The sequence below is a fragment of the Pelobates fuscus genome, chromosome 5 (genome assembly GCF_036172605.1).
Source record: "Pelobates fuscus isolate aPelFus1 chromosome 5, aPelFus1.pri, whole genome shotgun sequence".
In the NCBI taxonomy this organism is placed as follows: domain Eukaryota; kingdom Metazoa; phylum Chordata; class Amphibia; order Anura; family Pelobatidae; genus Pelobates; species Pelobates fuscus.
This window is the reverse complement of record NC_086321.1, coordinates 133,028,141-133,048,352: the sequence shown is the minus strand read 5'-3', so window position 1 is coordinate 133,048,352 and position 20,212 is coordinate 133,028,141. Positions and strand designations below refer to the sequence as shown.

Genomic DNA, 20,212 nt, shown 5'->3' with positions numbered 1-20,212 from the left:
AAGCATTCTTTAACTTCCAGGTTAACAGTGACAGCTACAGTACTTGTTGGTGAAAGGCGTTCCATGCACATTAATGGAGCCATTCAGAACATGTGGAAACACTTGTTTGGAGAACAGTGTGGCACAGATGAGACTTTTTAGCTGCACTAAATTATGTGGGCAGACTTTGTTTCTATTGAAGGGTTGTTTTTTGTTTGTAGGTGTTTCTTTAACTATTTCTGAATGGTGACATGTTGAGAAAAATCCATATGAAGCCCATTTTTTTTATTAGTCCAATAAAACTAATCCCTATAATGAACACATGCTGTTCTTTCTTAAACATGTAAACAATGCCACTGTATTTTAAACTGCACATCAAGGTAGAAAAATATAGGGCAGGCATTTGGTCTTAAGTCTACATGAAAGAGGAACCTCGTTATGAGGCACAATGACCTAATCGCAGCTAAATCCAAAGGCCATTACTCCATACTAATTCTTCTTGACCTCTCTGCAGCCTTTGACATTGATAATGTGCTACTTCTCCAAACTCTTCAATCCCTCAGTCTCTGTGACACTGTCCTCTCGTGGTTCTCCTCCTAGCTCTCCCAACGTTTGTTCAGTGTCTCCATTTGCAATGACACCTCCTCCTCTCGTCCTGTCTCAGTTGGAGTTCCCAAGGATATGTTCTTGGTTCCCTTCTGTTCTCTCTTTATACTTCCTCTCTTGGCAAACTCATTAACTCCTTTGGATTCTGCTACCATCTGTATGCCGACGACACCCAGATATATCTCTCCCCCACGGTCATACAACATGTCACTGCTTGTCTTACTTCAATCTCTGATGGGATGTCTTGCCGCTTTCTGTAACTTAGTCTCTCTAAAACTTTGCTTCTTATCTTTTCCCCCCTCATAATGCTGATCCTCCTCCATGTTCCCTGCAAGTTGATACTTACATCAGTCCATCCTTGGAAGCTTGTTGTCTTGGTGTTATCTTTGATCCCTCACCTTTGCACCTTATATCCAGAATGTTGCTAAAACGTGTCCATTCCACCTTTAATCACGCAAGATGCTGCCAAGGAGCTTGTTCATGCTCTGGTAATCTCTTGCATGGATTACTGTAATTCCCTCTTAGTTGGTCTCCCTAGAAGCCGAACTGCCCCGCTACAATCAGCAATGAATGCTGCCGCCAGGCTGATCTTTCTCACCCCTCGCACCTCCCATACCTCACCCATCTGTCGATCCTTACACTGGCATCCTGTATCCCATAGGTGTCAATTCAAAATACTATCCCTTGCCTATAAAACTCTAGCCTCTTCCATTTCTTCACTGATTCATAGATATTCCTCTTGTCAGTCTCTCCGCTCTTCCGGTGACCACCTCCTGTCCGCTGCTCGCACCCTTACTGTTAACTTGCGCTTGCAGGACTTCTTGCAGGCGACTCCTTTTCTTTGGAACAGCCTGCCTACCCCAGCAGACTCTCCCCTAGTCTTCAGTTGTTTAAAAAGTCCCTAAAAATACATCTGTTCTGAAATGCTTATGAACTCCCAGAGTAACTTATCTATACCTATCCATATGTCTCTTGCTATCTCCTGAAGAGCCATACTCCCCCCCCCCCCCCCCCCCCCCCTACTTTTCCACCTTGTTTGGTGGATGTCACCCTTGCTGCCCTGTTGTGTATTTGTACCCCACCTCTAGACTGTAAGCTCGTTTGAGCAGGGCCCTCATCTACCTATTGTTCCTGTGTCACTGTGTAAATGTCTAAATTGTTTTGTAAATTTCCCCCCATTTCATAATATTGTACAGCGCTGCAGAATTAGTTGGCGCTATATAAATACCAATAAAACTGGGCCTCCGTAAAGAAAGCCGATATATTAATCATTTTGAATAAAAACCCACTGACGTATGAACAAGATAAAGGAGCACTAGAGTGTTGTTGGAATACAAAGCTGTATTCCTAACGTTAGTGTCCCTCTGCACCCCCACCGCCTATTGCCACAAATGTATTGGAGCTTGCACATGGGAAAACCTTGATTCACTGCTTTCCTATGGGGATTTTCAAGATGCCTGGCAGGAGGACGTCCAGCGTTTTTAAACTGCATGTGAATTGAGGAAGAACCTCTAGTGGCTATTTGAAGACAGCCACCAGAGGCAGTCTTAACTCTGCAATGCACACACTGGAGTTTCTCTAATGGTTAAGGGGACAGGAATAATGAACTTCAATGAGATGTAATGTTCTGGATGCCTATAGTGTCAATCGAACAACTGTTATATGCTTGGTTCCCTTCTGAGTGCTGATGAAATGTGTGCTACCATTAGCACAGGCCCTTACTGAATAGGAACAACCCAGTATGTGAACCCCCTCCCTCCCAATTTAGCTACTGTTTACCTAATGTTGCCATTGGGTTTGGCGGCAACTGCGTGGACCTCATTGCAGTAGTTATTGAATGGGATAAGTTATCCGACATGGCACCCATGGCGGTAAATATAGCCTGCGTCACAGACTTTGCCATAGCCGCGTCTAGGAGAGAATGAAACTCCTCAGAGTCCATTTGCTCCTGCGCTGTTTCAAGTACCGCGGGAATTTTGGGCCCTAGCGGGGTTGGTGTGGGTATGGTGGCCCTAGGTTTGGTGGCCCCATCATTCATGTTATCAGCCTGCATGCTTGGGGATGTAAGGAAAAAAGGGGGGCAGTATGACAGGCAGAACACTAGATATATAACTTAGCAGCCTAGCAGGGAGGTTTACTCCAAGCACAATAGCCCTAAAGCAAACTAGTAGGCACAAAGGAAAAAGGCACCAAGTGAGATATGTAACAATGCAAAAGGCACAGAATAAACAGAACTGCAAGCTCACCGAGTGTTCCCTCAGGAATAAGCTCCTGGGGAGCACCAGGAGACTTGCCCAGCAACAGAAAACTAACTCCTGCCCCCAAACGAGCAGTATTGGCCGCGCTAGAAAAAGCGCGGCAAAACTGCCAATCCCAAGATGGCCGCTGCGATGCGCACTCGCGATGTGCACTCGCGATGTGCACATGCGCGGGTGGCCCTAGCCGCGGTAAAACCGCGGTCCACCGGGACCGTGAAAAGGACAGCGGTACCCGTGCGGGGGAAAGCCCTGGTAGTGGAGGGAAAGGGGAAGACTTTCGGGAAATAAACAAACCGACCGGAGGGTGAGGGAGAGGGAGTTGGAATGCAGACACAGGATAGAGTCAAAGGGAACAGAGTAAAATAAAGATATCAAAGGACAAAACCGATGAAAATAAAGGGAGAGGACTTAAAGGAAACAATAAATACAATCTAAACTGTCATGAAAAATACAGAGGGTGAAAATGTTGTACTTATCTGAGGATGCAGCAGCAAAAGAAAGAGTGGCTTAGGGTCACATGGGACTTTATTGTAATAGGGACACTCTGATTGGCTTATATGTGGTAGATGGTTAACCCTTGGGAAGTTATGATGTAATGTTATTGAAGTGTTTTCTTTTTTACATTGAATATATATACAATATTTTCTTTTGCTGCTGAGGAATAAAAGAAAGAGCAAAGCATAATAAGAGCCTCCGTGTCCTTTAATAAAATCCCCTTTTTATTGGACTAATAGACTTGTTAAAGGGAGGAAAACTCCTGAAAACTTGTCACTACAAACCTCTACCTCAAATATCATGACTAGTTCCATAAAGAATAGTCATGTTTGTCATATAGACCATTTTTTGCATTGCTGTTTATTACCATCACGCATATTTTAAGTCTTGCATTTCCTTTAAAAGTGGCACTTACCTTGTTGTATTTAGCACACATAATTTGTACTCTAATTTTGTTTTTCCAGGTTCTGAATTCTAGAGTATATAATAAAAGCAGTGCAACATTTAATGGTCACTTTTGTAGATGAATCATTTGACAGTGTTTTTTTTTTCCTTCCCCTTTTTATAATCCACATTACTTCTTGTTTCATATGTGTCTCTTAACCCATCCCCCCACTCCAATCTGTTTCGTCACTCTCACCCTTTCAGAAGTGGGGGATGGGTGTGCGTTGGGCAGACTAGATGGGCCGAATTGTTCTTATCTGCCGTCACATTCTATGTTTCTATGTTTTTGGCCCCCACATACATACAGTGGCATGCAAGCATATATACAAACTCTGCCATGCACAGTCACAATATACTTATACAATTATAGGTAAACACATACATATACCTAGACACGCGTTCGCATACATGCATGAAGTCACACACATACATACTATGTCACTCATATTCTGTCACCTAGTCAAACACCGTCACAAGCACACACCGCACCATAACCACTACAGTCTGCCCAGGCACCCTCCTAGGGCAAGTAGTCGGATAAGTTGTAAAACCATTCCTAAAATGGTTTTACAATTTATCAAAGTCCTATTAGATACCTGTGGTCCCCATTCCCCTGCACTCCTAAACCATTTGACTACTTACTCTGGGAGGTATAAAGGGGGGTCTTTAGTGGTTATGGTGCTTTGAGTGTTTGTTCAATAAAACGTCACATCTATAATATATCTTTAAAGAGTAGATTTTTCAATATTCTGGAAAATCTTGCTTCAGCAAATATGATCCATCAAATGTGCATCTATGTACATACATATGACGAAACTAGTTATCTGTGCATCTATTTTTGCAACAAGTACTTCAATATTTACTTAAAGACCTCTTTATGCTTAATTTTTTTTTTTTTTTTTTTTTTATCTGACCAGAGAAGCAAACAAGAAAAACACAATACCCGTATAAAAAAAACTCTGGAACATTCAACAAGAAATGCACAGTATGTAAGGTGTTTACTACTTATCAGTGAATTTTAATAGAACTTAATGAATTTATGACTTAAGGGCTCGCTAATCTAAATTGCTGCTCATTACAGTAATCCTTGTACTATGGAATAGAGGGACTTGCATACACGCAACTGGGGAGCGGACTTGATGACATTTTGTTCAGCAGAGAAAGCACAGAATTTGAACTAATGTAATATTAGATCTTTAAATGAGGACAGTCTAAACCAGGCTGAAGTTGAAGCACTTGAATCTAGAAATTGAATTTTTAGTCTAGAGCAGCGATGTCTAGCTGTGGCCCATCAAATGTTGGTGGAACCTCTTTGGCTGTCTGAACATCATTAGTGAGGTTTAAATATGAGGACCCTTTGGGATGGCAATTAAGAATTTCCTTATTGGACCATGGACATTAAGAAAACATTCTCTGTAAAGAAGGGCCGATGGGCACTCCACTGTGATAGTTTTGAGACATTCCTCAGTGAGACTGCATTAAGCCTGAAAGGACACTTTAACCCCTTAAGGACCAAACTTCTGGAATAAAAGGGAATCATGACATGTCACACACGTCATGTGTCCTTAAGGGGTTAAATGGGTTTTTGAATTCCCTCCGCTAATGTTCTGCTTGTTATGCGACAGTGGGATTCTGATTTCAGTCTATTCATATCTACAACATCAGCAACTAGCTCCATGAGAGAAAAATAATAATTTTTTCCTTCCTTTCTGTAAGCTATTCAGTCTGCTGCCACTTGCATGTAATCTGGTTGTTCGGTTCCATAGTACAAGGATTACTACGGTGACCCTGGGTAAGGTAGCCCTTAAGTCATAAATTAATTAAATTCTATTAAATTGAGCTGATAAGAAGCAAACACTAATCACATGTTTACTTCTGTGGGTTTTTTTTTTTTTACTTTAAAAAAAAATAAAAAAAAATAAAAAAATTGTGTGTCCATTGCAGCAAACATTTTAATGTTCTATAAATGATTGGGGTATCTCAAATCAGAAGGCCGAATTAAAATCTCCACAAAGCTATTGTCTGCCATGGAAGTTACATAGTTACACAGCTGAAAAGAGACTTGTGTCCATCAAGTTCAGCCTTCCTCACATTTGTTTTTGCTGTTGATCCAAAAGAAGGCAAAAAAACCCAGTTTGAAGCACTTCTTATTTTGCAACAAACTAGGAAAAAAATTCCTTCTTGACCTCAGAATGGCAGTCAGTTGTATCATTGGATCAAGCAGTTATTACCCTACATTGAAAAATTATATCCTAGAATATTGTTTTTGCAAGTATGCATCTAGTTGCTGTTTGAACATCTGTATGGACTCTGATAAAACCACTTCTTCAGGTAGAGAATTCCACATTCTTATTGTTATTACAGTAAAAATACCAATGTGCATTGTGGGGACTCCCTCTTCATTCCAATGGATTCAGTTCTAAATATTTGCACAACTATAGTAGGTGGGAAAGTAAACCCTTAGCTCAGAAGTACACAATTATCTTTCAAGTATTATATTGCTTCTAAAAGAAATATAATTTAGTTCATAGAGAAGTAATTTTAGTTCATTGAACACTGCACTTATATGCTAGCCGCATAGAAAAGAACTAAATCTGCTCACACAGGAATACAATGTGTACGCAAACCCAGGTATTTCTGATCAACGGGGTCATTCACTAAGTGCATATGAGGAAAGGTCAAAGTAGGGCATTTTCAAAGTGTGTTTAATTTATTTTTTTCTAGAATGGTTACCACATTGAGCAGCAATAACCACTGCAATGTTTTGGATTTCATTGTGCTTCAAACCTTGTTTACCAGATTGTTTAAGTTAGAAGTTAATTCTGGTCATATATGGTAGATGTCCATTGGCATATTGCTTAAAAATAGGTCATCTGGCTGACACTTTGCTTTCAATGAAAACAAAATGGTTTAATTTTCATTCATTCATTAACTTAAGTTTTTATCTCTTGCTCTGAAAATTGAATTTTTATTACATACAGGAGGCTCCTGCAGGGCCTAGCAAGCTATTAAAGGACCACTATAGTGCCAGGAAAACATACTTGTTTTCCTGGCACTATAGTGCCCTGAGGGTTCCCCCACCCTCAGGGACCCCCTCCCGCTGGGCTCTGGAGAGAGGAAGGGGTTAAACACTTGCCTTTCTCCAGTGCCGGGCAGGGAGCTTTCCTCCTCCTCTCCTTCCTTGCGACGTCATCGGCAGGAGCCGCGCGCATTCAGCCAGTCGCATAGGAAAGCATTTACAATGCTTTCCTATGGACGCTGGTGTCTTCTCACTGTGATTTTCACAGTGAGAAGCCCGCAAGCGCCTCTAGCGGCTGTCAATGAGACAGCCACTAGAGGCTCTGGAGGCTGGATTAACCCTCAGTATAAACATAGCAGTGTCTCTGAAACCCCTATGTTTATATATAAAAAAAAAAGGGTTAATCCTAGAGGGACCTGGCACCCAGACCACCTCATTAAGCTGAAGTGGTCTGGGTGCCTAGAGTGGTCCTTTAACAGAGCAGGAGATAATAATTTCTAAATTAAACAGAATTTTCAGTAAAGTAAGTGTAAACATTAGATTACTCTTTACAGGAAGAGTTTAGGAAGGCTGTGTAAGTCACATCAGGTGACTTACACAGCCATAACATAACATAACAAAGTGTTTGAACTCCTAAATGGCAGAGACTTGAACAGTGAGACTGCAGGGGCATGATCAATTTAAAAAAACAAACAAACCTGCTTTATTAAGCTAAAGTTGTGTTGGTGACTAGAGTGTCCCTTTTAGTTAAGTGATAGACTTCAATACATTACGTCTTTGCTTATTCTTCAAAACCATTTCCTGTTTTGGCAAGATTTCCCTTAAAGTCACTCAATTTTGAAAATGTGCTAGATGTGTATGTGTTCTTTTTAATGTTTTGTTTTACCCACCCCTTTTTCTCGAGGTCTTATTTTGAATTCAAGATTAAAGTCCCTGCACTCTTAATAAAGGCAATCTTCTATAGGGATTCTATAGTGCCAGGAAAACAAAGCCGTTAAAACCCCCATCAGTCACTTACCTGAATCCAGCACCGATGTCCCTCGGTGATGGGTCATGCTCCACCCACGCTTCTCCCCCACCGACGTAAGTTGTGGGGGAGACCTAATGCGCATTAAGACTTACCCATAGGAAAGCATTAATGCATTCCTGTTGGGATTCCAGTGACACTGGATGTCCTCATGCATAGCGTGAGTCATTTAGACGATCAAAAACATGGATGGCCTGTTTAAACGGATAAAATATGGAACTCATTTTTCATCTCTAAATATTATATACTTGGATAAATCCCAAGGGTCTGATTTCTCAGCTAGTTCTTGTGCACTTATAGTTTTGCAGTGGAAAAGTTGTTGCAGGGCCGGCCTTAGGGGTGTGAGCACTGTGGCCGGATGACAGGGGAGCTAAAACAGGTACCTGGGTGGAGGATTTCATTATTCTCCACCCAGGTCTATACATTTTTTTTGAGGGGGCTGGGCTTGACTAGCGGCAGGGCTTATTGTGAGGCAGAGGCGGGGCTAATACTTGGCCAAAGCCCCTGGTAACTGCTGCACAGGAAGAGGTTAGCAGGAAGGAGTCCTGCTTCCCCAACAACCAACTGCATCCACTCCCCCTTCCAGCCATAATGGAAAGAGGTAAGTCTGTGTATGTGTGTGACTGCCTGCCTGTGTGTGACTTTCTGTCTGTGACTCCAATTGTGTGTGCTTGCATGTGTGACTATCTGCCTTTAACTGTGTGTGTGCCTATTCGCGTGCGTGAGTGTCTGCCTGTAACAGAATGTGTATGACTGTCTGCCTGTAAATCTTCGTGATTGTGTGACTGTGTGTAACTGTCTGCCTTTAACTGTGTTTGTTTGGCTCTGTGACTGGGTGCCTGTAACTGAGCATGTGTGACTCTGTCTGCCTGTGTGTGACTGTATACAGGCAACTTGGTGGGGGAGGCGCCGTGAAGACTTTTCGCACAGGGCACCTAATGGCATAAGGCCGGCCCTGAGTTGTTGTATCTACTGTTCTTTTAAATGAGTTGCTGCATAAATTCTAATGGAGGCTATTTTACACCCACATTATGTGTGTGTTTGTGTAGAAAGGGTTAGAATCAAAAAAGTGTGTGTGTGTGTGTGTGTGTGTATATGTATATGTATATGTGTATATATATAATATAGTGTGTGTGTTAGGTGCTCATGATAGTACAGAGTAAAATACCATAATTAAATGTAGGATAGTAAAAAGGGCAAGTCGGTTGTGGTGTGCCGGAACAGACGATGAGGTAGGCCTGAGAAAGAAGAGGGCAAAAATTAAGTAATCACATTTATTACAGACAACCAATACAGATACATATATCAACCAGACATGTTTTTGAAAGCATCCCTTAATTCTTGTACTGGGTTCGGTATGTATCGTGAGTAAGTGGATGACTTCCAGCGCCCCCAGTGTTTTTATAACATGAATTGGAATGTTGACACTGGAGGCTGTGGATGCTGCTCCTATGCGGATGGAGTGCCCTGAGTAGTTAGCTGCGTTGAGGCCCAGTTGAGTGAGCTGACGTAGGTCAAGAAGGTTGTAGTGGTGAGTACCGAACTTTGTAATGGTTGTGATGGTAGTAAATTATGATGCTGTATGTATGCATCAAGAACACTGACGGGGCACCACCTGTTGTGCGTGGGATAGTATGGAATGTTTATTGGTATGTGCTGACTGGTTTTGGAGTGAGGTAGAGTCAGGATGTAATGATCCATGTGTTTTGTTAAGTGGGAATAGAGGAGAATAGGAGTAGATTGTGTTGTGTTGGTTGTAGTGAACTCTCTAGGTCTTAGGAATCCATATTGCTGCTCTGATGACAGAATTTGTATTGGTGTCAAAAGGTTTTAAATCAAGCAGGTTAGACAACGCTTTGAAGATATGGTTATCTATGGGTAGCCTCTGTGATGTACGTGTGGGTTCAGATTTCTGAATGCCTCTGAGTATAGTCTTAATCTGGTGAGCGGCCATGAAACTAGTGTTTGGTTGTAAGATTAGCATATGGTGTTGAATGCCTGTGAGATAAAGTTTGATGGTGTTATGACATTTTAAGTTTAAGGTGGCAAAAAGAAGCAAAACCCCAAAAAGATGTCATAACAAATGGTTGTATGCTGTTATGTTCCAAAAGGAATCTTTTGAATAGTGTAAAAGCCCTGTCGTTTTTTTGTGTGTATTTTTTATAGTGCCAATTGGGACAGTGTCCTGCTATGATGCATGATGCTGTCTAGTCCAGTATTAGTTGTTGAAATGTTGGAGTGGTGGTGGCTGTGGGCGCAGCTGACGGGAGTGCTTGATGAAATGCCTCAAATTTAAAACGAGACAAACTGTCAGCAGCTGTATTACATATACCTGGAACATGGAAACAATATGGAAAGAAATGATGACAAGCTGCCAACCAAGTGAGCTTCCTCAGAAATCTCATGATCTCATGGGATTTGGAACGACCTTTGTTGATGATGTGCCAGGTTGCCTGGTTGTCTGAGTAACAACGAACTGGCATATTTGCCCATAAATGACCCCATGCTACGGCAGCCGCCACGATGGGATAGATCTCAAAGAGAGCTGAGGTAGTGGAAAAACCTTCCAAGTCCTGAACTGCTGTAGGCCAGCTGCCCCAAAGCCATTCGTTCCCAAAAATTGCTGCAAAACCTGTGGTAGATGCCGCATCTGACTAAATGGTAGGTGATGAGTCAGTCAATTGAGGGAGGAACATACTTTTACCATTCCAAGTGGTTAAAAATCTCTTCCACATGCGTAAGTCTGCCATAGCTTGGGTGTCTAAGGACAACCTGTGTGTGTCGTGTAGGAAGTGTGGAAAAAGATACAAGAGTCATGATATGAAGAAGCGGCCTTGAGGTATGATACGCATGGCAAAGTTTAGTGATCCCAGCAGGGACTGTAGCTCTTTGCGGTTGCAAGTACCGAGCTGAAGGTAGCGGTTGATGTTGGTAAGAATGTTCTCTATCTTGTCGTGTGGTAGGCTTGCTTGCATTGTGGTTGAGTCTAATTGAATACCCAGGAAAGTGATAATCGTGTCTGGCCCCTCCGTTTTCTTAGGGGAGATTGGTACACCTAGTTGCTCGACTAGCTTGGTGGTAGCTTTGATGCTACCAGGAGGGGAAGTATTTTCCTCGACCAGTAAGAAATCGTCCAGGTAATGTAATACCGTAGGGCATCTGGCTATGTTCAATAGTAACCAGCATAATGCTTCGGCAAATGTGTCGAAAATAGCTGGGCTACTTTTGGACCCAAAAGTTAAACGGGAGAAAAAATAGTAGTTCCCGGCCCACTTGATGCCATGCAGGTGCCACAGTGTGGGGTGGATTGGCAGCAATTTAAAGGCATTAGTAATATCGGTCTTACTAAGCCAGGCTACGACCCCTGCTTGTATGATAGCTGTAATGGTGTAATCTATGGTGGTGTATTGCAGGGAGAATTCTTCGGAGGGTATGAGGGAGTTAAGACTGGGGTTGGCCGATTAGTGTGGTGCAGACAAGTTAATGAAGAGTCTCTGTTTAAGGGAAGATTTCCCTGTGACAATACCAATGGGGTTAGTGCGCCATTCTATGAATGGAGGAGCTTTGAAAGGCCCCAATACGAAACCCTCAGCCACTTCTTGGGCTATGAGAGTGTCAACCGCTGTGGGGTTGTGTTGTGCGGAATGTAGATTAGGGCATTCCAGAGTCCCGGATGTTATGTGTACAATACCCGTGTGGAAGCCTTCTGTTAAACCAGAGATAAGAAAGTCCACCAAGTGTTTAGATGGGTGATGTAACATAAATGCAGCAAATACCGGCATATTAATGGATGTTAGGTAAGGCTTAGGGTACATTTTATTTGGACACATGGTTTTTGCATGGGCCCTAAAACATTTTAAACAGATATGCAATAATCTGCAACCGCTATAATTACAACATTGAAATTATTACATATCTGGGACTTGCCCAGAAACTTGATTGGGCGTCCCAGTTTGTCTCTTGACAATTTCTCTGGAACACCAGAGGAACTAGCTCCTTGCGTGGAGGCATGTTCGTCCGCCGTGTTGGGACAGAAATTTGTCGTATGGGCTGTAAAGGAGCAGTATGCACAAGCCGGTGTTCTTAGACCTGCAACGTGTCTGCAAAATATGACGGTATCAATCCTTCCCCAGTTGGATTTTGTTCCATACTGCGAGGAGGCTCCAGACACTTTTGCAGAAAAAGACCTATGGTAGTCCTAAAAGGCTGAACCACCATATTTGTTGCCCAGGTCTACCAGCTTGTGCATATAAAGATCAAACTCCTCTCTTCTATTGGGATAGACCGCACAGATGACATCCCGGTAAATACCAAAGGCCAGTACAAACTCGGGGATAGTCAGTTTTTTGTTTAGGCGGGCGTCCCTAGATCTGACAACAACAGACACATCATCATAAGCATAAGTCTTATTTTCCACAATATCCTGTAAGGCAATCAGCAGGGAAGCCAGGTTGACGTCTTTACCTTCCAGGATATCTCTTTATGTGCTCAGGGGTCATATGAGCAGGGCTAACTTCCTGGTCATCCAGGGTGATGGTTGGAGCAACTAATAGCAAGTCGGCTGGTGCTTGTGAATCAGCAGCGGGTGGCCCTGCTAGAATAAGGGCCGTGGTGACCGACTCCAGTTTCTCCAGCCTGGAGTTGACCTTACTCATGGACGCCATGAGTGAAGACAACATGGAATGTATGTCTCCTGGGTTGGACTGGCTAGGTCCTTCCCCGGCATCCATGTTGTTTGTTGAGGTCCGTAGCAGTTTTAAAAGTTCTGCTAATTAATTGTTTTGTTTGTAGTATGTCTCAGGAAAGGGTAGAGGATGCTTAGTAGGAGTGGATAAACTCCAGGCCAAAATATAAATAAATATATATATTCTATCCTACCTACTACTAGAAAGAAACCCTGGCTTCTTGTCCTAGCTGCCTACTAACTTTATCGGAAGAGCTAGAAATCCTTTTATTTAAAAAAAAATATATACCGTATTTTTAAATTTAATGAAACCGTAGAATGACTGCACTCTCAGCTGTCAAACACACTGTGTCACTATAACAGCTTGATTTCGGAATTCTACGTTGCATAACGTGTTTTATTTATTTTTTATTGGCTTTCCATTTTGCTCACTTGTCTAAATTAATTTCTTCTAATGGCCTTATCACTTTAGTTTACAAGCATAGTAATTTAGATTAATCTAATGTCAGGTCAGTGATTTAGCCCTGTAACCTAATATGCTGAAAGAATGAATTTTAAACTTTCCTGCTTTTAACACTGAAAATATCATGTTCGTCCTGAAAGGGTTAAGAGTCCCAAGGGTTCTTATTTACAGATCTATATGGATTAGAATGTTGTAAACGTTTCCACTTCATGAGGATGGAAGAATCTATAGAATATTCATAAAATATTACAAGAAATGTGACTGTATCTAGCATCATTGATGTCACTTTACATGGATGGCCTCATCAGACAGGTTTTTAACCCTTTATTTACCAGGGAGAGGTATTCTTGGCACTACAGTATCCCTTTAATGTGATGGTGCTGCTGTTCTTTCAGAATGATTTTTTTACACTTTCTACAGATCACATGTTTGTTTATTTAAACCTGCTTAAATAAATGTTATGAAATTAAATACCACTTTTATTATGCAGTATGAATCTAGATACATTTTATGACTACTATTGCTAGACATGGAGCTGAGTTATACAATCTGTAATCTGTTCGCTAATCAAACAGTCCTTCAGTTCTAATCAGTGTTGCTCAAATGCTGTAAATTTAATTGGATAGCAATGATCAAGGATAAAGATATGTGGTCATCACACAAGATGGTTTTTATTGGAATTTGTGTACTGTTAATTCCTTATCCATGTCCTAATCAGACACAAATTAACGGCTTATCTGCATAGAAAATATTTTATATTTGTTTCACAAGATCAAGTAGGCTTGTGTTCTACAGTACAGTAAAAGAATAATCAGGGCTATTTAGTAGTGTAAGTCTTTCTGTACACAGACAAGGGAGCAACACACTGTGATTTCATATCTACAGAGCTGAATGATTAAAGGGACACTATAGTCACCAGAAAAACTACAGCTTATTGCATTTGTTCTGGTGAGTAGAATCATTACCTTCAAGCTTTTTGCTGTAAGACCTGTCTTTTCCGAGAAAATGCAGTGTTTACATTATAGCCTAGTGATGACTTCACTGGCCACTCCTCAGACGGCTGTTAGAGATCCTTCCTGGGTCATGGCTGCCTAAAATACATCCAAACATTCAGTGTCCCCTCTCTCTGCATGGAGACACTGAACTTTCCTCATAGAGATTCATTGATTCAATTCATCTCTATGAGGAGATGCTGATTGGAGAGGGCTGTGTTTGAATCATGCTGGCTCTGCCCCTGATCTGCCTCCTTGTCAGTCTCAGCCAATCCTATGGGGAAGCATTTTGATTGGATCAGGCTACCACTTCTGCTGATGTCAGCAGGCAGTGGGCAGGTCTAAAGGAAACCGTGACAAAGCCAGCAGCTTCAGGCTTGAATACAAGTAAGATTTACTGTATTTAGGGAGACATGAGTAGACCAGGGTGGCTAGATGGTGGTTTTAACTCTATAGGATCAGGAATACATGTTTGTGTTCCTGACCCTATAGTGTTCCGTTAATGTACTTCTCATACCTCCCAAGTGTCCCGATTTAGGTGGGACAGTCTTTAATTTTAGGCCCAAATCAATCTGTCCCTCATTTCTCTCCTAAGGTCCTTCTTTTATAGGCGCTTCACATTGTTGTTGTCAGAGTTTAAATAACAAACCATATCTAAAATTGTATCAGAACAGCCTTACCCCTGACTACACCCCTACTGACACCCCTAAAAATGTATATAGATCATTATTTGCTATACAGACTTTGCAATAATTCATGCAGTCTTTTTTAAAAAGTGTGTGTGTGTGTGTGTGTGTATATAATTATACACACCATTATTTTTAAAGAAAAAAATTATTTTTAAAAAAAGTGTGTATACCACAACAATCTGTTATATACACTTTTTAATTTATTTAAAAACATTTTTTGCACGCCCTAAACATAGAAGGAATACTTGGTATTACTTATAGTAAAATGAAACACAAAGTACTGCGGCAAGCTGAAGTTCTTGAGGGGTATGGAGTGTCCCCTTTATGAGTGTATTTTTTATATATATTTTTTTTTTGTCAACTTGTTTTAATAATTAAATGTATCAACCTGAGGTATGCATATGAAACTACACAGGGACATCACAAATGCATTCACAAGATCTTACATGAAACTTTCCCTGGATCTTGGATTATATCAAAATCAGGGTCGAAGTGTGGATACAAAGCAGCCCTGGGAAAAAAATCAATGCTAGCCCCATAAGTCACTGCACCATGTATTGTCACATGTCATACGTACGGCTATGTATTGCCACCCCAGATAATTGAGTAATATACACAAAATATCTATCTATCTATCTCTATCTCAATAATTTGGGGTGGCAAGACATGCATACATATATGCCTTACATATTATTGGTGTGTGTATATCTATCTATTATGGTGGGTGGGTGGGGGGGGGGGGGGGCTGTATGGTGGGTAGGGGGCTGTAAAAAGAAAGGTAAATACCTTTTTAGTTTCCTCTTGGTCCGGTGGGCAGCTTTCCAGCAACATGCGTGGGGGTGGGGCATGCAGCCAAAATTGTTTTAGACTGTGCAGGGAGACTGACTGGTCTCCCTGCGGCTGCTGGCAGCCAATCCAGCCCCCAGCTCCTCCCTCCTTACCCCCTCGGACTGACAGGCTGGCACAGTCCGAGGGGAGGATTAATCATAATAATCATTAGGGCTGTCAACCCAGCCCCAGCTTGCTGTGGCCCACCGGGAAATTTCCCGGTATCCCGGTGGGCCAATCCGGCCCTGATCAAACGATACTCCTTTCATGGCTAATCCCAAAAAAAATAAGAATTATTTTAAATCAAAAGTGGATTTCAATTATAATGTCAGAATAGCAGAACTGGGTAAAAACTCCAAGTCCGCTATGCTTCCAGGTTAGCTAGTTTGTCCTTAAATTGAAAACTCTTTTGCTAAGGTAAGAATTTTTAGGAATACAAAGAACAATATTAATCTCAAACTTGGATTGGCCATTGATTTATTGCATATGTACAATGCTCCAATTAAAAGTAACGGGAAATCCAGGGCTGCCTGAGAAATGAGACTTGCAGCACAAAAAAAGGAGCGTTAAATACTGCATCTGTCTAGGTGTTTGAGGTGTGTGTGTGGGTTTTTGTCTGTGTCCATGCACAATTTCAATGATGCATTAAAATAGATCTGCTTCTGCCAGAACTGTCTTTTTTAGTTCTAGGGGTATTTGTTCTAACAATAGTTTAAATTAAAATGTAATTGTATGTTTGTATTTTGACAAGGTTATTTGAACTCTTAAATCTGCAATGATCTGGAATATATTTACACTCAAAAATGTGAATAGGGACTATAAAAAAAAAAGTTGTACTGGCAATAATGGCATAATAAAATCTTGAATCTCTGTTTCATGGATACATTTGCTTTAGTCTTCAGCTGTGGCTTTGTTTTCTTATATTTGTCTTATTTAGCTTACAGGCATACCCATGAATTGCTCAATTAAGATGCAGCTTAGTTTGTTTACAAAAGCAATATCAGGAATATCGTAAGTATAAATTTTTTATTGTTTGCCCATTATATACAAAACAAAAAAATCATTCTGATATTATGTGAGTATCTTGGTGAAAAATAAAGGGAAGTATGTGTGTTGTAATAAACAAGTCTTGGATTGTCTTGTTACCCTTTTTAGTTTGAATACTTTATGAAAACACAAAGCATAGATGTTAAATTGTCAGTTTTCCTGCAATGTCGATGGGTGGGTGTCTAAAGAATCCCAATCCTTTGGTTTCACCCCAGTAGTATGATCGAAGAGGTGTAGAACTGCAATCACACACACACTTTATTCGCTTTCTAAGGATGCAAAGAATAAAGTTTGCCCCTGGACAACTTGGGAAGGGGGAGCACAACTGCTGCCCATGGATGGTGGGCTGGATTAGTAAATTGTTTAAAACCCCTCAAACTTGCCACATTTGTAACAGAGAGAAGGGGAGGGGAACTTACCAGTCAGCAGGAACAGTTGAGGGACCCCAACTACTTTAATCATGTCCGTGTAAGATGTCATGGTATGTTGTTTATCTTCGGTTGTTGTTACCTAATTAGAAGACCTGCTGAGGAACAGATGCTTATGTCCTGATGTGGTAAAACCAAGAGGGTGTACTTTTCTTACCATGAATGTATATAGGTCGTGTTATTTTTGTAATTTTTTGGTGTGTTTTGTTGTTGGGTATTTTATTTTTTTATTTTTTTTAGGGTGACTGAGTACTAGAGTTGGTTAGTCTTATAGGTAAGGGTACGTATTTTAAACGGACACCTTTAGAGTACTGGAAGCCAGTGTAAGGATTGGCAGAGGGGTGAGGTGTGAGCGGAGTGACAGGAGAGAAAGATCAGCCTTGCAGCAGCATTCATCACAGATTGTAGGGGGACAGTACTGCTTCTGGGGAGACCAATTAGGAGAGAATTACAGAAATCAATGCGAGAGATTACTCGGGCATGAACAAGCTCCTTGGTAGCATCTTGTGTAAGAAAGGTGCGTATGCTGGCAATGTTTTTAGGCTGAAATCGACAGGTTAAAAAAACTAATTTAAAAAATACTGTTCCGTGAGTTTTTAAATTGCTATGAAATCGATGAGTGAGTGTGTTGGATTATGTTTGGGGTGTGTGTATCTATGTATATGCGGTCTATACTGCAATTTTGTTTTGTGCTTTTTGCCTGTAAAAATTAGGTAGTTGGCTGTCTAGTTCATAAAGATTTTTTTATTTTTTTTTGTGTTCATCAACCTCTGGGGCCTGGAGGTTGACAACCCTGCCCTATCTGCTTCCTTTGACCTTTTGACAAGCAAGTCACAGAAAACACAAACTGTCCAGTGTCCAAGAAAGGAGACTAAAAATGTTTAAAAATCTGCTCTGTGTGCCCTCTAGTGGTCATACACTGAGTTGACACTTGAAATTGCACTTTAGAACATAGAAAATATGTGTTTAAAGCCTATTTTCTCCCTTTTAAAACTACATCCCAAGTTACAGCTTTGTTTAATGAAAGAATTGAGCAAAAATGTGTTTGTATATGTTTTTAAGGCTACATCATGTACCAAATGTATTTTCATTCTTATATACAGGCAAACTGGTAGCATAGCACCTGTGATTCTTCCAGTACTTTGGTTTGGAGAGGTAAGTTGGTGATGAGTATGTGGCTTTTAGGTAACTTGCGTGATCTTCTTACTAGTGTCCATATGCATTTCTCATATTCCCAGGCATGTTTGAATTCTATTGCTGTTCCAGGTATCTGCCTGTAATTACTGTAACGTACCGTAATGTTATCAGTGCCAATAGATATATGGAAAGCAAAAGAAAGTAGGAAATAAGTGGTGATGGTGGTATGATGAGAACCAGATTGCATTTGTATAGTCTCCACTCATTCTGCCTGTTGTATTCAAAACTTAAAGGGACACTATAGTCACCTGAACAACTTCAGCTTAATGAGGTTGTTTAGGTGAGTGCTACAGCTACCCGGAGCCTTTTTCTTGTAAGCACTGTATTTTCTGAGAAAATGCAGTGTTTACATTGGAAGCTTGGAACACCTCTTGTTGCAGTCAATCAGACGGCCACCAGAGGGACTTCCGAGTTCAGAGGCCCTAAAAAGGCCTCTCGTCCGATGCATTCTGGGTGAATGCATCAGACGGGCTATCAGCACACAAAGCACTGTGAACGCGCTTTGTGTGCTGACAGCCTGTCAGCACTGCTGTGGGCGTGGCTTCAGCTGACAGCTGAAGCCCGAACCCACAGGGATGCTGTCTGGCCACAATAGTGGTTGAAGGGAGGGGGGGGGGACGGACCTACTCTCCTCCCCCCCCCCCCCCCCCGGCCCCCACCCCTGAGCGGTGAGTGGGGGCCCTAAAAATAAGGGTGGCACATACTGCCCCCCCGGCCCCCACCCCTGTGCGGCGGGTGGGGGCACTAAAATTATCAATAAGGGGGGACCTATTGTCCCCCCCCGGCCCCCACCCCTGTGCGGTGGGTGGGGGCCTTAAAATAAAAAATAAGGGGGGGACATACTGCCCCCCCCCGGCCCCCACCCCTGTGCGGCGGGTGGGGGCCCTAAAATTCACAATAAGGGGGGGGGGCTACTGCCCCCCCCCGGCCCCCACCCCTGAGCGGTGGGTGGGGGCCCTAAAATTCACAATAAGGGGGGGGACCTACTGCCCCCCCCCCGGCCCCCACCCCTGAGCGGTGGGTGGGGGCCCTAAAATTCACAATAGGGGGGGGACCTACTGTCCCCCCCGGCCCCCACCCCTGTGCGGCGGGTGGGGGCTCTAAAATTCACAATAAGGGGGGGGACCTACTGCCCCCCCCCGGCCCCCACCCCTGAGCGGTGGGTGGGGGCCCTAAAATTATCAATAGGGGGAGACCTATTGTCCCCCCCGGCCCCCACCCCTGAGCGGTGGGTGGGGGCCCTAAATACAAAGGGGGTGGGGACCCTAGTTAACCCTCTCTCCCCCCCCCCCCCCCCCCAAAAAAAAAAAAAACTTATCTCCCTACCTACCCCCTCACCCTAAAAATAATGAGGGGGGACCCTTTAACTAAAAACCTGTAAAGAAACAAAAAATAAGATAAAAACAACTTACCATTCGATGTTTTCTTTCTTCTAAAATCTTCTTTCTTCAGCCCCAAAAAAGGCCAAATAAAAATCCATAATAACCGACGCAATTAAAAAAAAAAAAAAAAAAAAACGAGCGCAAAAAAAAATAATCCATCTTCACCCATGGAGGGCTCCGCGCAGACTGAGCTCCGCAGGGCGGGGGAAGGCTTATAAAGCCTTGCCCCGCCCTGCAATTAGGCTAAGAACACTCTGATTGGTGGGTTTAAGCCAATCAGAGTGCTCTTTGTCATTTTACAAGCGTGGGAAAGTTCTTTGGAATTTTCCCACGCTTGTAAAATGACACAGAGCAATGTGATTGGATGGCTTGAAATCCATCCAATCACAGTGCTCTTTGTCATTTTACAAGCGTGGGAAAGTTCTTTGGAATTTTCCCACGCTTGTAAAATGACACAGAGCACTGTGATTGGATGGATTTCAAGCCATCCAATCACATTGCTCTGTGTCATTTTACAAGCGTGGGAAAATTCCAAAGAACTTTCCCACGCTTGTAAAATGACAAAGAGCACTGTGATTGGATGGCTTGAAATCCATCCAATCACAGTGCTCTGTCATTTTACAAGCGTGGGAAAATTCCAAAGAACTTTCCCACGCTTGTAAAATGACACAGAG

General features: G+C 42.2%; 1 protein-coding gene across 3 annotated transcripts in view; it reads left to right on the top strand.

The window, feature by feature from the left end:
* Nucleotides 1–20,212, top strand: part of SCARB1 (scavenger receptor class B member 1) — a 103,696-nt gene that overhangs the window by 71,661 nt on the left and 11,823 nt on the right. For all 3 annotated transcript variants that reach the window (XM_063454333.1, XM_063454331.1, XM_063454332.1), the window contains exons 9-10: nt 16,422–16,495; nt 18,063–18,114. In XM_063454333.1, the coding sequence (XP_063310403.1) occupies nt 16,422–16,495; nt 18,063–18,114 (126 nt within the window). The remainder of the gene's footprint in view (nt 1–16,421; nt 16,496–18,062; nt 18,115–20,212) is intronic.